Raw genomic sequence first — 17,873 nt, forward strand, 5'->3', positions numbered from 1 at the left:
GTCACAAGGGATATTAGAAAGTGTTTTGAACTGAATAAAAATGAAAACACAACAAATCAAAATTTGTGGGGATACAGCAAAAGCATTGCATAGAGGATATTTATAGCATAAAAATACTTGTATTTGAAAAAGGGAAAAGTCTGAAATTATTAATCTGAGCTTTTACCTTATGAAAATAAAGAGAAGAACCAATTAAACATAAAACAAGGAAACAGAAGGAAATAAATAGGATAGAGAGAAATCAAGGATATGGAAAAGAGGGAAAAAAAGAGAATCAATGAAACTAACACCTTTTTCTTGAAGAAGATCAGTAAAATAAATATACCCATAGCCAGTCTGACACGAAAAGAAGAAGATATACATTACCAATATCAAGAATGAAAAAGAACATCAGTAAATATCCTGCAGACATTTAAAGGATAATAAAGGAATAAAGCAAACAACTTTATCCCTCTAAATTTGACAGCTTAAACCTTCTCCCAAAGAGAACTACAGGCCCCGTGTGCTCACTGGGATGTTCTACCGAACATTTAAGGACAAAATAAGAGCAGCTCTACACAAACTCTTCAAGAAAATAGAAGAGGAGGGAACACTTCTCAACTCCTATCATGAGAATGGCATTTCCATAATACCAAAAGCAGACAAAGTCATTGCAAGAAAGTAACAAACATCATCTATAATGAATATAGAACCAAAACTTCTTAACAATATATTAACAAGTGAAATCCTGTCATATATAAAAATTAGAATATATTGTAGTCAAGTAGGAGTTAATCCATGAATGCAAGGTTGATTCAGATTCAGAAATTAGTTAGTGTAATTTGCATTATAAAGAGACTATAAAGAAAAAGTCATGTGATCCTCTTAATAGATGCAAAAAAAAAAAGCATTTAACAGAAGTCATCATCTTTTCATGATAAAACCTCTCAGCAAACTAGGAATAAAAGGAAACTATCTGAACCTGTTAAAGGTACCTACAAAAATCCCACAGCCAACGTTATATTTAATGGTAAAAAACTAATTTATTTCTGGCTAAGGTAGGAAGAAGACAAGGATGTGTATTCTCTCCACTCTATTCAGCATTGTATTGGAAGTCCTAGCCAGTACAATAAGGTGAAAGATAGAAATAAACATGCATTTCAGAAAGGAAGAAATAAAATAGACTTTGTTTACCTAGGACATGATTGTGCAGACAATTTGAAAGACTGAAGTTTTATTAAGGTTGCAAGCCATATGATCAACATACAGAAATCAATTATATGTCTATACACTAGCAATAAGCCATTAGAAATTGAAATTTTTTAAGTAGCATTTACAACAGCTTGAAAATACACAAAATACTGGAATATAAATCTAACACATGTGCAAGATTTGAATGGTAAAAAGAACTAAACACTTATGAAAGAAATTAAAGACCACCTTGATAAATAGAAATTCAGTGGTCACGGATTGGAAGACACAATATAATAAAGGTGTCAGTTCTCCTTAATTGATCTATAAATTCTACACAATCCCAATAAAACTCCCAGCAGAAATTTTTCTAGAAATTGACAAACTAATTGTAAATTTTGTATGAAAAGCCAACAGAAGTGGAATAGTCAAAATAATTTTCAAAAATATTAGAAGACCCATTCTACTTGTGTCAAGACTTACAAAATGTACTATAAAGCATATAATCAAGAAGATGTGCTGTTGGTCAAAAGATGACCATATGGAGCAATGGAACAGAACAGAGAGCCCAGAAATAGACCCTTTCAAAAGTGTCCAGTTGGCTTTGTCACAGGCATACAAATTTAGTGGAAAAATGGTAAAATACAGGCACAATTGGACATCCATATGCAAAAAAAAAAGAACTTCAACCTACGTTAGCACCATATATGTTTACTCAAAATGCATCATAGAGTTAAATGTAAAACCTAAAACTATAAGACTTTTAGTAGAAAACATTTGTGACCTAGCCAAAGATTTTTTAAATACAACCCTAAAAGCATGATCCTTTAAAGAAAAAAATTAATGTTAGACTTCTAAAAAACTCAAAACTTCTGCTCTCAAAAGACACTGTTAGAAAAATCAGCAAACAGAGCCACAGACTGGGAGAAAATATTTGCAAAGCACATATCTGATAATGGCCTTCTATCTACAATATATAAAGAACTCTCAAAACACAATAATAAGAAAACATCTTAATTCTTAAAAAATGGGCAGAATGTTTGAATAAACCTATTTCACTACAGGAGATGAACAGATGGCCAAAAAGTACATGAAAAGTTGCTCAATATCCCTAGTGACCACAGAAATGTAATTTAAAGCCATAGTGAGATACCCCTATGCACCTCTTAGAATGGCTGAAAGTAAAGACAAAAACGAAAAAGTAAAAATACCATGTACGGGCAAGGCATGGAGCAATTGGAACTTGCATACATTGCTGGTAAAAATGCAAAGTGGTATGACCATTTTGGAACACAGTTTTTATTTCTTATAAACTTAAACATACACTTAACACACAACTCAGCAATGCAAGTAAAATGAATACATGTTCACATAGAAACCTATATGAGAATATTCATAGTCACCTTAGTCATAATCACCCCCTGCTGGAAAGAACCCACATGTTTTTCAAGTGTTGAGTGGATAAACAAACATGATATATCCATACAATGGAAAAGACTGCAATAAAACAGAATGAACTTCTAATCCATGCAGCAACAGGAGTGAATCTCACATGCATTATGCTAAGTGAGATAAGCCATACTCAGAGGCTGTGATCCCATTATGATATTCGGGAAAAGCAACACAATAGAGATGGAAAACAGATCAGTGGTTGGCCTCATTGGGGCAGTGGTTGGAGGGTGGAGAAGGTTGATTATAAAGTGGCATGAGGAAATATTGGGGGCTTATGGAACTTTTCTGTCTTTATTGTGGTGGTAATTGCATGATTATTTGCATTTGTTAAAACTCATAGAGCTGTACTCTTAAAAGGATGAATTCTACTGTAAGTTATATCTAGTACATCTAACTTAAAGAAAATCATTAGTGCAATTAACAGCAGTTTAGCACAACAGAGAAAGGATCAGTGAACCAGAAATCAGGACAATAGAAATCCAGCATGCTTTGAAAAGAAACAGTAAAGAAAGAGAGAGAGAGATTTTCGGCTGTGGGAGAGTAACAAGCAGTCAAACATACATCTATTTGGAGTTTCAGAAAGAGAGGAGAAAGAACAGTATAGACAATTGTTTGAATAAATATGGGCCAAAAATTACCAAATTTGATCGAAAACAACAACCCTACAGCTCCAGGAAATTCAGTGACCTAGCAGGATAAATAATTTTTTTTTAAGATTTTATTTTTCCTTTTTCTCCCAAAACCACCTGGTACATAGTTGTGTATTTTTAGTTGTGGGTCCTTCTAGTTGTGGCATATGGGATGCTGCCTCAGCATGGCCTGATGAGTGGTGCCATGTCTGGGCCCAGGATTCGAACCAGTGAAACCCTGGGCTGCGGCAGCAGAATGCACGAACTTAACCACTTGGCCACGGGGCCGGCCCCTGGATAAATAAATTTTTTAAATTTTCCTAGAAACTCATTGAACTAAACATATCCTGGTAAAACTAGTGAAACAAAAGATAAAAAAGCAGCCAGTGAGAGGAAAAAAATCCATTACCCCCCCTACCTCTCTTGCCACCTGCAAGCATGAATGACAGATGACTTCCCTTAAGGAACTGTGGACACCAGAAGACAATAATATCTGCTAATGTGCAGAATGAGAAAGAAAACGCTTAAGCTAGAATTCACTGTCAAGGAGAAATCTTCAAAACTGAAGGTGAAATCAATAAAAAGATTTTCAAATAAACGAGAGCTAAGAGAATTTGTCACTAGCCAACCTGCACAACAAGAATTGCTAAAGGAAGTCGCTTGGGCTGAAGGGAAATGATGCCTGATGGAAATTCAGATCCACGGGAAAGGGGAAGAGCACTCTTCTGGCTGGAGAGGCTCAGCATCCTGCGGCCCTTGGCTGCTGCTCCGATTTGATCTCACACGATGTTCTCTTATACTCAGTGCCCACGCCAGCGTTTTGGGTTTTTTTTTTTTCCCAAATTCTGCCAAACCCATTAGTGGATCCTGAAATCAATCTAGAGGAACTTGAACAGCATTTTACTTCTTCAGAAATAGAGCGGAAGGGGAAACACCAGAGTACACTGGTGTGGAGGCTGGAGTACTAACTTGATTTCAGGCCCATGTGCTTGTGTACTGGTTTACAACGTAAAATGTGTTTCTTGATCTCTGGGCTGCAGGCCAAAATGTTCGGAAAACACTGCCCTAACTCCATTGGCCTTTCTGTTTCATGAACAGCCCAGTTCGCGTATGTTGTTACTACCTCTGAACTTTCTTTTTGCGTAACTTTGCATGGCTAGTAGCTTCTTTTCAACTATTAAATTTGAGCTCAAGTATAAAAACTCTTTCCTAACTTTCTCAAAAAGCAGGGTACTGTAATCAGTGTTTGCATGACCTTCAAAGAAATCCCTGGAGCTAAAGAGTATTAAAAGTTGCTTTTGAACTTACCTACAATTTGTATCTGGTAGTTACACCTTTCTCAAAACTTGTCAGTAATGGAAAAAAGTGTAGCAAAGCCAGTAAACTATAATGGCAGTTTATTCTCAGTGGAAAAAATGTTACTAGATTTCTCTAAATCTGTTTGCCTGGAATTAAAATGCCCACATAAAGCTGTGGGTTTTTTTTAACTTAACATCTTGCCTTTCATTCTTTTTCCTTTGTTCCCACTGGAAATTACTACTTTGTACTAGTTTTTCTGGTGCTCTGTTAAAGTGACTTTCTATTAATTCTGTAATTTCTCCACTTTTCAGTGGTCAAGTGTGAACCTCCAGTACTCGAAAATGGAAGAGTGGTGTCAGGATTTGGAAAAAAATTTTACTACAAAGCGACGGTTGTATTTGACTGCTTACCGGGTTTTTACCTCAGTGGCAACAATACAATTGTCTGTGGCGCCAACAGTGCTTGGGAGCCTGCGATCCCGACGTGCATTAAAGGTACGGGGGTGTCTTTCTCCTTCTTGTTTTTGTTCTTTCTCAGATTTTGTTTCTTTGATGTTAAATATCAGTGATACAGAATAATTGAAAAGAAGCAATTTTACTATTTTACTCCACCTGGTATGCTCTTCCATGAGACATGTATGACATCAAATTCACAAGGAATTCTTCTGTTGTGATTTTGTTTGTTTTCATAGGGTCTTAGCACACTATGTACATCATAGAGGTGTATAAATTTCTATTGTTCAGCCTTTTTAGGTGTAAAAATGGATAACAACCATTTTGGAGAAAATTGAAGCATGGGAATTTTTAGCTAATTAAGTCAAGAATAAAAAGCATAATTCATATAAATGAAAAGAAAGCAATCATTCCCAAGTGGGTGATCCAGTCTACATTATTTTGTTTTCCAGTGCTGATTCCTGTCAGTACTGCACCTCTGCTTTTGCGTCATTCGAGTTTAGTAACTTTCTGGTTATATTTTTCAAAAATCCTTTCAATTCCTGGTGCAAATGCCAGCAGTAACTCCCAAGTGTTTGATCCAATCCACATTATTTTGTTTTCCTATGTTGACTCTTCTCGGTACAAAACCTCCAATTTCCAGTGACTCAGGTTGAATACCTTCTTGCTTATCTTTTTCAAAATCTTTTAATTTCCTGGTGATTTTTTCAAAATTCTTTAAATGTCTGATCCTTTACACTCATTTATCATTTTAGTATTTATCCTGTTGGGGAGTCTACCACACCCAGCTCATATTCTTTGTAGTTATGTCTGGTGATAGCCCTCTTCCTGGAGCAGGCCCGCTATCTAAATTCTGATCTTGTTTATAATATTTTATTTAACTGTTCTCCTATCAGTGCTCATTTGTACCTGTAGAAGTTTTACATTAATGGGTAGTTGGATGTATTGGCCTTTTCCCTAAAGGCTATGAGTGTTGTTTTTTTCTTATAAAGTTTTAGGTCTTCCCCATGCTAAGTTATGTAAACATTTCAACCATGTGTTCTGATTGCGTTCTTTGCGTTTAAATCATTGGTGCATCTGAAAGTCCTTACGGTATGTGGAATGAGATAGGGTTCCTCTCCACTCTCCCCACCCCCATCCAAAGGCTAAGTGCACATACATTGCTGAATAAGTTTTTCTCTCCACCTGTTTTGAATTGCCAATGTTTATTGTACATTAAATTCATAGGTGTTCCATTCATCTTCCTGTTCCCTTGAACTCTGTCCAATCCTATGCCAACACCTAATTCTTTTTTTTCATTGTAGTTCTATGATATGTTTTAATATCTGCTAGAACACTTCCTTTTCAGAAATGGTCAAGCTACTTTTCCATGTTCATTTTTCAAGATCAACTTTTATTTTTTTTACCATTTTAACCCTTTTAAGTTACATTTCAGTGGCATTAAGCACATTCACGTTGTTGTTCAACCATCACTACTGTCTATCTCCAAACTTTTTCTCATCTCAGACTGAATCTTTATACCCATTAAACAATAATTTTCCATTTCTCCAAACAGATAACTACTATTCCACTTTCTGTCTCTATGAATTTGTCTATCGTAGGTACCTCATAGAAGTGGAATCACTTCTGGCGTATTTCACTTAGAATAATGTGTTCTGGTTTATTTCATTTAGTGTAATGTTTTTAAATTTCATCCATCTTGTAGTATGTACCAGAACTTTATTTCTTTTTATGGCTGAATAATATTCCATTGTTTGTATATACCACATTTAGTTTATCTATTCATCTGTTGACAGACAGTTCGGCTGTTCCCACCTTTTGACTAGTCTGAATAATGCTTCTCTGAATATTGGCATTCCAGTATCTGAGTCCTTGTTTTCAATTTTTGGGTCTATATACGTAGGAGTAGAATTGCTGGGTTATATGGTAATTCTGTGTTTACTTTTTAGAGGAAGAACCATCCTGTCTTCCACAGTGGCTATGCCATTTTACATTCCCACCAGTGATACACAAAAGTTCCAGTTTCTCCACCTCTTTGCCAACACTTGTGATTTTCTGTTTTATGTTAATAACCATAGTAATATATGTGAAGTAGTATCTCATTGTGGTTTTTATTTGCATTTGCCTAATGATTACTGATTATTTTTTCATGTATTTATTGGTCTTTTGTATACCTTTTTTTGGAGAAATGTCTGGACAAATCCTTTGGTCATGTTTGAATTGGGTTTGTGGTTTCTTTTTTAGTTTTAGGAGGTCATTATATATTTTATATAATAATCCCTTATCAGATATATGACTTGAAGATGTTTCCTCTCATTGTGTGGATTGCCTTTTCACTCTATTGATAGTTTCCATTGGTGCACAAACTTTTTAATTTTGAAGAAGTCCAGTTTATCTATTTTTTCTTTTGTTTCCTATGCTTTGGTGTCAGATCAAAGAAATCATTGCCAGATCCACCTTCATGAAGCTTGTCCTCTGTGTTTTCTTGTAAGAATTTTAGTTCTAGGTAAAATTTTGTTTTAAAATTATAGTTTTAGCTCTTAAATTTAGTGCTTTGACCCATTTTGAATTAATTTTTGTATGTTGTGTAAGGTAGGGATCCAACTTCATTCTTTTGCCTATGGATATCTTGTTTTCCAAGAACTATTACTTGGAAAGACTGCCCTTTCCTTGTTGAGTGTTTTTAACACCTGTGTGGACAATCGTTTGACCATATATGTGAGGTTTAATTTCTGGACCCTCTGTTCTATTCCATTGGTCTGTCTGTCAGTCTTGTGTATCTTGTTTGCAACTCTCTGTGCTTCCTGGAGCTGTATATCCATTCCGTTCCCCAAGTTAGGGAAGTTTTCAGCCATTATTTCTTCAAATACTTTTTTTGCCCTTTTCTCTCTTTTTTTCTTCTGGGACTCCTATAATGTGAATGTTTATCCTTTTGATGTCATCCCAGAGGTCCCTTAAACTATCCTCATTGTTTTAAATTCTTTTTTCTTTTTGTTGTTCTGATTGGGTGATTTCCACTACCCTGTCCTCCAGCTCACTGATCTGTACTTCTGTGTCATCTAATCTGCTGTTGAGTCCCTCTAGTGTGTTTTTCATTTCAACTATTGTTTCTTCAGCTTTGATTGGTTCTTTCATATATTTTCTAACTCTGTTGACATTCTCCACTATGTTCATCTGTTCTCCTCCTGAGTTCTGTGAGCATCCTTACAACCATTACTTTGAATTCTTTATCAGGTAGATTACTTATTTCCATATCCTTTAGGTCTTTTCCTGATGTTTTTGTCTTGTTCCTTCGTTTGGAGCATATTTCTTTGTTTTTCTATTTTGCTTGGCTCTTTATTTCTTTGTATTAAGGGCAAGTGCTACCTCTCTCAGTCGTGAAGTTGTGGCATTGTGTAGGTGATGTTCCTTCCCATTCAACCCTGTCCTAGCTCTTGGTTGGCTCTTGAACCTATGTGGTTGTCTAAACTGCCTGATTTGTTCTTGATGTGCTCCTGTTGTTGAGGGTGTGCCATGACCTGTCAGTGTGCCTAGGGGAGCAGTCTCACTTAGCACCTAGTTTGAGTCAGATTGAAAGCCAGGCCCTTGGGCAGCAATTTTTAAAGTATGAAAATATATATAGTCGTGTGGGGTCACAGTCATAGTCTATGCTGGCCTCCAGCCCAGAGATTTGGAGGTGTCCCCTGGGCGACAGTTGCAAACTTCAGGGCTCCTGACAAGTGTATAAGTTCCTTTCTGGGGAGTCTCATTGAGCTTTAGTGAGGCCAAGGAGGTGTGTAAGGATAGTGTCTACCTGCTTATGTTCCCTAGGAGCTCCTCCTTAACCTCTAGAAATGTAGGAAACCTGAAGCCTGTCCCTCAGGATTATGCTCCAGGCTAAGTAAATATACCTTTTACACAGGAAGGCTGGGGTTGTGTTTCAGTCTGCTGTATGTGCAGTGTCCTGTGGTGACGGCCTGCCAAGAACTGTCTTTCCGATTGTTACAGTCCCCTGGAGCTCAGGAACGCCAACCCCCTGGCCACCAGGGCCAGGTAACCAAGGAGTTTCCATTGTGTTGATGGCACATGCCCACTGACTTTAGCTAGGCCAGTTGAAAGTGTAGGGGGCAGGGCTTGCTCTCTGGCTTCAGAAAAGGCGGTTGGAAAAAATGACTTGAATGCACGTGCCTGCGGGCTTCAGCAGTGCACCAGGAGGGCGCCTTGTCTCTGCTCTCATGTTGGGTTGAGGCTGGGAGCCATAGAATATGGGGCAGGGGAGTGTCACGTCAGTTTTTGGCTGGTAGCCTGGTAGCCAGGTAATCCCTCTATGCTTGTACTCTTCAACTATAGCCAGGGGGACAGGGAGTGTCCTAGCCACCCAGCTTGCAGACTTCAGCTAGGGAGCAGGAGAATGCTGCATTCCTTTTCACCTGCCCTCCCCAGCCAGAGAGCAGGGGAATGCTGCAACCACTGTATTTCCCCCTGCTTAGCAAGGCAACAGCATGGTGCCACAACTGCTCGCCCCTGCATCTGGGCTCACCTCCCTGTGCTGGCAGGTTTTTAGCAGGGAGCACAATGGCCTCCAGAGCACCTCTGTCCCCAGCTGGTGTTTCCACTGTCCCCCACCCCTCCACTCATTGCTTTTAGATTTGCAAATGACTCTCTTTCACATATAGTCTTGGCACTTTTAAAACTGCTGTTATTTCCCAGTGTCTCCAGGTGAGTGAGATTGCACATGAGCCCTTACAGAGGGGAATCTCAATTTCCTATAGCACTTTGAGACCCTTGGTCATTGGTACCATTGGTTTCCTAAGCCAGACGTTTTGGGGGCTTTTCTCTCCAGTGCAGATCCCCAGGGCTGGGATGCCTGATGTGGGCCACTGACCCCTCCCTCTTTTAGGAGAAGCACCTGTCTGGTGAGAGACCTCCCTATTGTGTGCTGCCACACTGCAGTAGCGGTATTTGGCAAGAACATTTCTCTGCCTCTCCTAGGCGTCTCAATGTGGTCATGTTTCTCCCGTGTTGTGGAACAGGTGCTCCACTAGCTCTGTTTCTTTCAGGTAGAATTGATCCATATGTAGTTTATGTATTGTGCCCATGGGAAAAGATAAGTTCGGGTTCTTCCTTTACGCCATTTTGAACCCCCACCTCGGATATATCTGCAAAAGGACATTGCATAGGAGGGCCTGAAGCTGGCAGAGCGTAATTATAGAGCCCAGCAAGATGAGCCTTATGTCTGAGCCTTATTTTCTGTCCTTGGTGCTTCTGTTAAGTTTATTTCCTGGCTTTTAGTATTTATGTGTGTAACCTGTATATTCTGGGCATAGAGATGAAGCCAGAGTGCTCTCTGTAAATGTTGTATGAAAAGAGAAGCTAAAATAAGCAGCTGGGTGTTTAAAGAATTTTCTGGGGAGAGTGGAGGAGTTTTGGGAGCTGAGGGAGTTTGCTGAGGAGATGGGGCCAGATTTTCAGGAGGGGAATTTATGTTGGATGGGGACTTTAATTTTTCTTCTAAGTCTAATTTGTGGTCTTTCATCTTATTGAGTGAGTTCTTAAGGCTAGCCTTTATACTTCTTTGTATCTACCTTTCCATTTGGACTTTGTGTAGGTACCAGTAAGACAATTGCTTAGGATGAGAGCTCTCTAAAAAAAATTTTTTTTAAATGTAGAAGTTTTTCCAGTTCAAACGATTCATCTTCTGGCCGTTGATGAATAGGATCTACTAACCTCAATAGCAGGTAAAACCAGTAAGCCTTTTATGGCTTATCCATGGATGCAAGAGGCGTCCCAAACTAGGATAGAAAAGATGCAGCCCTCACAAGATCCAGAAAGTTCCTTCTCAAAATTAGCTTAAGACAGCAAAGACCTTTGTTGCTATAGGCAGTAAGAATGGTGTATGAAAATGGTGTCTGGTTTCCCATGAAAATGTGAGACGTGTCCAATCACAGACCTGCTGATGTGGGACACTGGGCAGACACTAATGGAATGAGACTTTTTCCAGCACTAACAAAACAATGAAGTTTGAGACAACAAAACCTCTTATGGATGGGACCCCTGATGACAAACTCCCCTGAGAACTGGCACAGAGAGTGCCGCTTGTAACTTCATGTCTTGGAAGCCCTCTATTTGACTAGCTACCAAGATACACATTGGGGCATGCACCTTCCACCTGGTGGAGACCAGAGAGAATATTCTCACTGATCAGAAAGCCAAGCTCTCAAGACATAGAACAAGATGAAAGGAAAACCTCATCTTACATGCACATTAACAGCTTTAGCTAAGCCTTGGGTTTCTTGAAGTCAAACTAATGTTTCCAAGATATCCCTTAGCAACAGCGTTTACTTCATATGCACATTAACCCACAGCAAAGTTTGTCTAAATAGACACCAGTCTGGGGAGAACTGGGAATTCACCAGTCTGTGAGGCTGGCTGGAACAGCAGGCTTATAGGACCTATGCCTGTGTTCTGCCTTATCGTTTCCGTTCTTATGACAAACACCACAGCAGACAGAGATAAAGAAAAATAGTGACTGTCTCTGGGAGGAAAAGGATCAATAAAAACTGAGAATACTTACAACAAATCTTTAGCTGAGTTGCTATACCCAAGAAACTAGTTCCAAAACTATTTTCTCCTGCTGCTCTAAATGGAGAAAAGGCAAAAGCACTGACCACTCTTGTTTGCACCAGACCCTGCAGGTAGAGATCTGGGAGACTGACATGGTAAGAATTCTTACGTTCCGCCATCGCTTGTCAGGGGTCCCAGGATCTCTCAGCTGCAGCAGCCCCGGAGTGAGCATCGCCCCACCAGTGAGGTATCTCCTGCCAACTACACCGACTGTTGGGGAGGAATAATTTTGCTTATACCCTTCTAGGTTCTCTGGCTGGTCTGATAATCAAATAAACATAAGACAGATTAACAGGAGAAAAATAAATTTAATTACATATGTACGGGGACCTCATAGGAATTGAGACCCACAGGCAGTCAGGCAATTGAGGCTCATGTGCCATCCTGAGCTAAGAAGAAGCGGGTAGGGGACTGGGACTGCACCAGGGAGGAGGACAGTTTACGGGAAGATGGGAAGGGCACATGCTTGCAAACCAATGATTGCCGTGCCACGCAGAGACTCAAGGACACACGGAAGGCTTTGAACAAGCAGGCCTTGCTCAGTGCCCCCGGTCTGCCACACCTAGCTCACATTCTTTGGAGTTATCTCTGGTGACAGCTCTCTTCCTGAAACAGGCCCTCTGTTTAAATTCTTTTAAGCAGTTAAGGGGCAAGTAAAAAGAAAAGTTTCCCACATCTTCTGTTTCTTAAATGAATTAGCCTAAAATAATCCTCATGCCAAAGAGACACATTTTGGGGTGGCAAATTTTGCTCCCCCATACTACCCCCCACCCCTCCCCACTCCATGTAATTATTCTTTTTCTCTTTACTGGACAGTTTACTTTGGCAACAGAAACTGAATTTCATAGCACTTGAAAGGCAGGAAAAGTCCTTTTTTGTTGAAGTGAAATGGAGGCTTTCTTGCAGGGACTCTGATCAACTGCTGCGCTTAAGACTTGAGAGATGACTTTGAGGTGGTGGAAGCAGCCGTCTTCCTGACTGCAGTGCTGCTGTCTCTGGCTTCTCCTTGGTTGCAGCAGAAGCAGGAGACAGCAGGGGCAGTGGGCGGAGCCGTGGCCTGGGCAGATCTCGCTCAGGCTCCTAGGCTGGCTCTGCTTACTCAGGGAACACCATTTCTGTGGGCTGGAGTTGCCCCTTGTTTAATAAGACTGTTGAACTCGAACAAATCTCAAGTACTGGATTCTAATTTGTGTATTTCCCATGTCCCTGATATTTAAAGGATTGAGGGGAATTATGCATGTCAATATGGTAATTAGAACGCCTTTTTATAATTCCCGTAACCTGGTACCTGGCAGCCCCCTGGAGTACTAGGTAGATCTGATTGTGCTGATATCAAAAAATGTCCATGAAATGCTAAGTGGGAAAGAAAAGGCTATAAACTAACTAGTGTGATACTACTTGGGTGGGAATTTCTTTAAAAAACTCACACGTTTACTCTGAACGCATTAATTTTATGATTTATTATTAGTTAACTGGTAGGCTTTCCATCATAAAATACAAAGCTATAGTGAACATTATTATGCATACATTCTTATGTGCTCGTGGAAATATATGTTTAGGTTAAATTCCCAGAAGTGGAATTGCAATATTAGAAAGTATGTGTATTTTCCGTTTTGAGAAATAATCTCTTTAAAAAATCAAAAATCAAAATTAAATTCCTAATTTTGTATCGATAAGGGTGGTGAATTGAATCAAATTTATTTTTCCAGGTTCCAAACCTGCCATTACAACCAAGCCGCCTCGGGTGTCGAGTTCTCCAGGTTCAATAACTTTCTCCTACTTCTCTCATTAAGAGCTTGATAAGATGATGGCTGAAAAATGATGTCGTATATTCATCTGCATTTCTTTATCACGGAAGCTGAACTTTTTTTGGTCTACGTTTATTTGTTCATGTCCTTTGCTCATTTTTCTATTTAGTTTCTAAAATATTTTTCTATGATATGGATTGCTTTTTATAACTTTTAATTATGTAAGTATATGAATATAAATTTGTAAAATTTTAAACTTTACAAAAGTATACAGACCAAAAGATGAGTTCTCCTTCTCTTTCTCTCGTCCTTTACCCGAGTTAATCACTAAATAGTTCAAGGTGTCTTTTTATGTATTTGTGTACATTTACATCCTTATATGTGTAGTTAAACATATTTTGGCATTTTTTCTTTTTTCTTAACCAAAAGTGGCATCATGATGTTCATATTTGTCTGAAACTTGGACTTTTTCAACTTAATGACTTGGGTTGTATGTAGATATATTCCCATCCTTTTTAGTGATGACTTTAATATATATTATATTTCATTTAACTATTCTCCCATCTGTGGTGATTTGTATATGTAGAAGTTTCACGTTAATAAGTAGTTGGATGTACTGATCTTTTCCCTAAAGGCTATGAGTGTTGTGTCTTTCTTATTAAAAGCTGTAGGTCTTCCCCATGCTAAGTTATATGAACATTTCAACTGTGCATTCTGATTATATTCTTTGCATCTAAATCATTGGTACATCTGAAAGTCATTATGGTACATGGAATGAGATAGGGTTCCTCTCCACTCTCCCCACCCCCATCCAATGGCTAAGTGCACCATTTGTTGAGTAAGTTGTCTTCTGTCCACCTGTTTTAAAGTCCCAATTTTTTTTTGTAATTAAATGAAACAAATTTTTTCAGGTTTATTTAGATATAATTTCCAAATAAAAGCTGTTTCTATTTCAGTTGTACAGCTTGATACCCTGTATCACAATGTTGTATACATTGTGACATAATTAAGCTAATTGACACATTCATCAACTCACAGTTACTATTTTTTTGTGTGTATGTGGTGAGAACACTTAAGATCCTCCCTCTAAGCAAATTTCAAGTCACAATAGTATCTTGTTAACTATAGTCACATGTAAAGTCCCAATTTTTATCATGCACTAAATTCATAGGTGTTCTAGTCATCTTTCTGTTCCCTTGAACTCTGTCCAATCCTATGCCAGCACCTGGTTTCTTTTTTTTTCTGTAGCTCTATGATATGTTTTAATATCTAGTAAAACAGTGCCTTTTCAGAAATGTTCAGGCTACTCTTCTATGTTAATTTTTCAAGATCGACTTTTATTTTTTTACCATTTTAACCCTTTTAAGTGTACACTTCAGTGGCATTGAGTACATTCATGTTGTGCAACCTTTGCTGCTATCTCCAAAACGTTTTCCTCATCTCAAACTGACCCTTTACACCCACTAAACAATAACTCCATTCCCCAAGCCCTGGTAACCACTGTTCTGCTTTCTGTCTCTATGAATTTGACTGTCATAGGTACCTCATACAAGTCGAATCACTTCTGGCTTATTTCACTTGTTTTTAAATTTCATCCATCTTGTAGCATATGTCAGAACTTTATTTCTTTTTATGTGTGAATAATCGTCCATTGTTTGTATTTAGTATTTAGTATTTAGTTTATCCATTCATCTGTTGATAAACAGTTGGGTTGCTTCCACCTTTTAGCTATTCTGAATAACACCTCTCTGAATATTGACATTCAAGTATATGAGTCCTTGTTTTCAATTTTAGGGGGTATATACATGGGAGTATAATTGCTGGGTTATATGGGAATTCCGCTTACTCTTTGAGGAACAACCGTGCTGTCTTGCACAGTGGCTGCACCATTTTACGTTCCCGCCTCCCACCAGTGAAGCACAAAGTTTCCAATTTCTCCACCTCTTTTCCAACACTTATTATTTTCTGTTTTTTGATAATAACCATCCAAATATATGTGAGGTAACATCTCATTGTGGTCTTTCTTTGCATTTCCATAAGGATTAGGGGTTATCTTTTCATGCACTTATTGGTCTTTTGTATGTCTTGATTGGAGAAATGTCTGGACAAGTCCTTTGCCCATTTTTGAATTGGTTTGTTCTTTTGTTATGGAGTTTTAGGAGGTCATTATATATTTTGGATATTAATCCCTTATCAAATATATGATTTTCGGATGTTTCCTCTCATTGTGTGGATTGCCTTTTCACTCTATTGATAGTTTCCATTGGTGCACAAGCTTTTTAATTTTGAAGAAATCCAGTTTATCTATTTCTTCTTTTGTTGCCTGTGCTTTTGGTGTCACATCCAAGCCAAGAAATTGCCAGATCCAACATCATGAAACTTGTCCTATAAGTTTTCCTCTAAGAGTTTTATGGTTTTAGCTCTTTTAAGTTTAGTTCTTTGAGCCCTTTTGAATTAATTTGTGTGTGTAGTGTAAGATAAGGGTCTAACTTCATTCTTTTGCATGTAGATATGCAGTTTTCCCAGAACAATTTGATGAAAAGACTGCCCTTTCCTAATGGAATGTTCTCAGCAGCCTTGTGGACAATCGTTTGACCACCTATGCGAGGGTTCGTTTCTAGGCCCTCTCTTCTATTCCATTGGTCTGTCTTATGCCAGTACCACTCTGTTTTGAGTACTGTAGCTTTTTAGTAAGTTTTAAAACCAGGATGTGTGAGTCCTCTCAACTTTACTCTTCTTTCTCAAGATTCTCTTGACTATTCCTAGTCCTTTGAGATGTCATATGAATTATAGGTTGGATTTTTCTGTTTATGCAAAATTCATATTCAAGATGTGATAGGGGTTGCATTTACTATAGATTTCTTTTTATGGTATTAACATCTTAACAAAACTAAGTCTTCCAATCCATGAACACAGGATGCCTTTTCACTTATTTATGTCTTCAATTTCTTTCAGAGTGTTTTGTAGTTTTCAGTATATGAGTCTTTCACTTTCTTGGTTAAGTTTATTCCTAAGTATTTTATTCTTTTTGATGCTATTATAAATGAAATTGTGTTTTACATTTCATTTTTGGATTGTTCATTGTTAATGTATAGAAAAGCAACTGATTTTTACGTGTTGATTTTGTAGCCTGCGACTTTGCTGAATTCATTTGTTAGTTCTAACAGGTTTGTGTGTTTGTGTGTGTGCGTGAGTGCACATGTGTATCTCTAGTGTTTCCTATGTAAAAGAATGTGTCATCTGGAATAGGGATCATTTTGTTTCTTCCTTCCCAGTTTGGATGCTTTTTATTTCTTTTCTTGACTAATTGCTCTGACTAGAACTTCTATTATTATGTTGAATAGAAGTGACAAACACAAGAATCCTGTCTTGTTCCTTATCTTAAGAGGAAAGCTTTCAGACTTTCACCATTAGTATGATGTTTGCTATGGGTTTTTCATAAATGGCCCTTATTATGCTAAACTTTCCTTTTATTGCAAATCAACTTATCAAGCCCTCCTTTATCTTTTAATTTTAAGGAAAATCACATTGAGTCCATATGCTAATTTTGGCAGTACACTAATGATAAATTTGCTGGCTGTACAGCAGAATTGTCACAAGAAATGTTACTGCATAGGGAGAAGAGTGCTGGTGATGTTAAATGAAACTTTATAATACTTTGTGATACTACTTTTGCTAAGAAGCATTAATATAATTTATATAGGGAAAATGAGGTTATCAGGGTTTTTGTACAAAGCCAAAAAAAATCAAACCTATAAATTTAGTGGTCTTTAACCTTCATATTTTTTTTTCTTTTTATTTAACTTATTTTCATTTTTTTCTAGGACATCCTGGTACCACTGATGAATCACAACCACCTGAAGACGTGGCACCTTTAGGTATTATTTTGGTTACTAATACTCCTGCATTATGAGACCTTACAGTTCTACATGGAAATACCATATTTTGATTTTCTATAGTTAGAGAAGAAACAATGTATCACAAATTGGTAATAACAGGCATTTGTAATTATTTTAATACTGCCGGAACCATGACAAATGGAAGCGGTCATATGTGTAGACACACGTAGATCATACATTTCTTAAGAGGTGCCTAAAATTAGCATTCCTAGTAAGGCAAGATAACTTTCTTAAATGCTATGGTTATATGTTGGTTAAAATATATAAAACACAACTTGCTTTCCATGTGATAGTTTTATTTTGTGATGGCAAATTTTACATAGATTTTCTTCGTAGTCATACCTTATATACACAAGCCTTAAAACACTATAAGTTGGGTGAGATTTTTTTCTGTAACAGGCTGGTGTAGCACACATCCTGTAGGCTCACATAGTTCACACAATTTGTTTTAAAGAAAATAATGAAATATAGTTGTGAGTTAAATGAAATACAAAGATGTCTTGATAAGTACATGAAGAAAAATATTTATTACAGTTATTAACATTAGACGAGGTTAGTAAGGTTAATCTTTTTATAAAATGCACCATAGGCGTCTTATATTTGCCCTCTGAACACTGTGGT

At 37.7% G+C, this 17,873-nt stretch overlaps 1 protein-coding gene across 5 annotated transcripts in view; it reads left to right on the plus strand.

Moving 5' to 3' along the window:
• Positions 1–17,873, plus strand: part of LOC103562568 (membrane cofactor protein-like) — a 42,260-nt gene that overhangs the window by 15,002 nt on the left and 9,385 nt on the right. For 3 of the 5 annotated variants that reach the window (XM_070591177.1, XM_070591174.1, XM_070591176.1), the window contains exons 6-8: positions 4,862–5,044; positions 13,315–13,365; positions 17,178–17,231. In XM_070591177.1, the coding sequence (XP_070447278.1) occupies positions 4,862–5,044; positions 13,315–13,365; positions 17,178–17,231 (288 nt within the window). The remainder of the gene's footprint in view (positions 1–4,861; positions 5,045–13,314; positions 13,366–17,177; positions 17,232–17,873) is intronic. The other 2 variants (XM_070591175.1, XM_070591178.1) reach the window with 2 other exon arrangements.

The sequence above is a fragment of the Equus przewalskii genome, chromosome 23 (genome assembly GCF_037783145.1).
Source record: "Equus przewalskii isolate Varuska chromosome 23, EquPr2, whole genome shotgun sequence".
Lineage (NCBI taxonomy): Eukaryota > Metazoa > Chordata > Mammalia > Perissodactyla > Equidae > Equus > Equus przewalskii.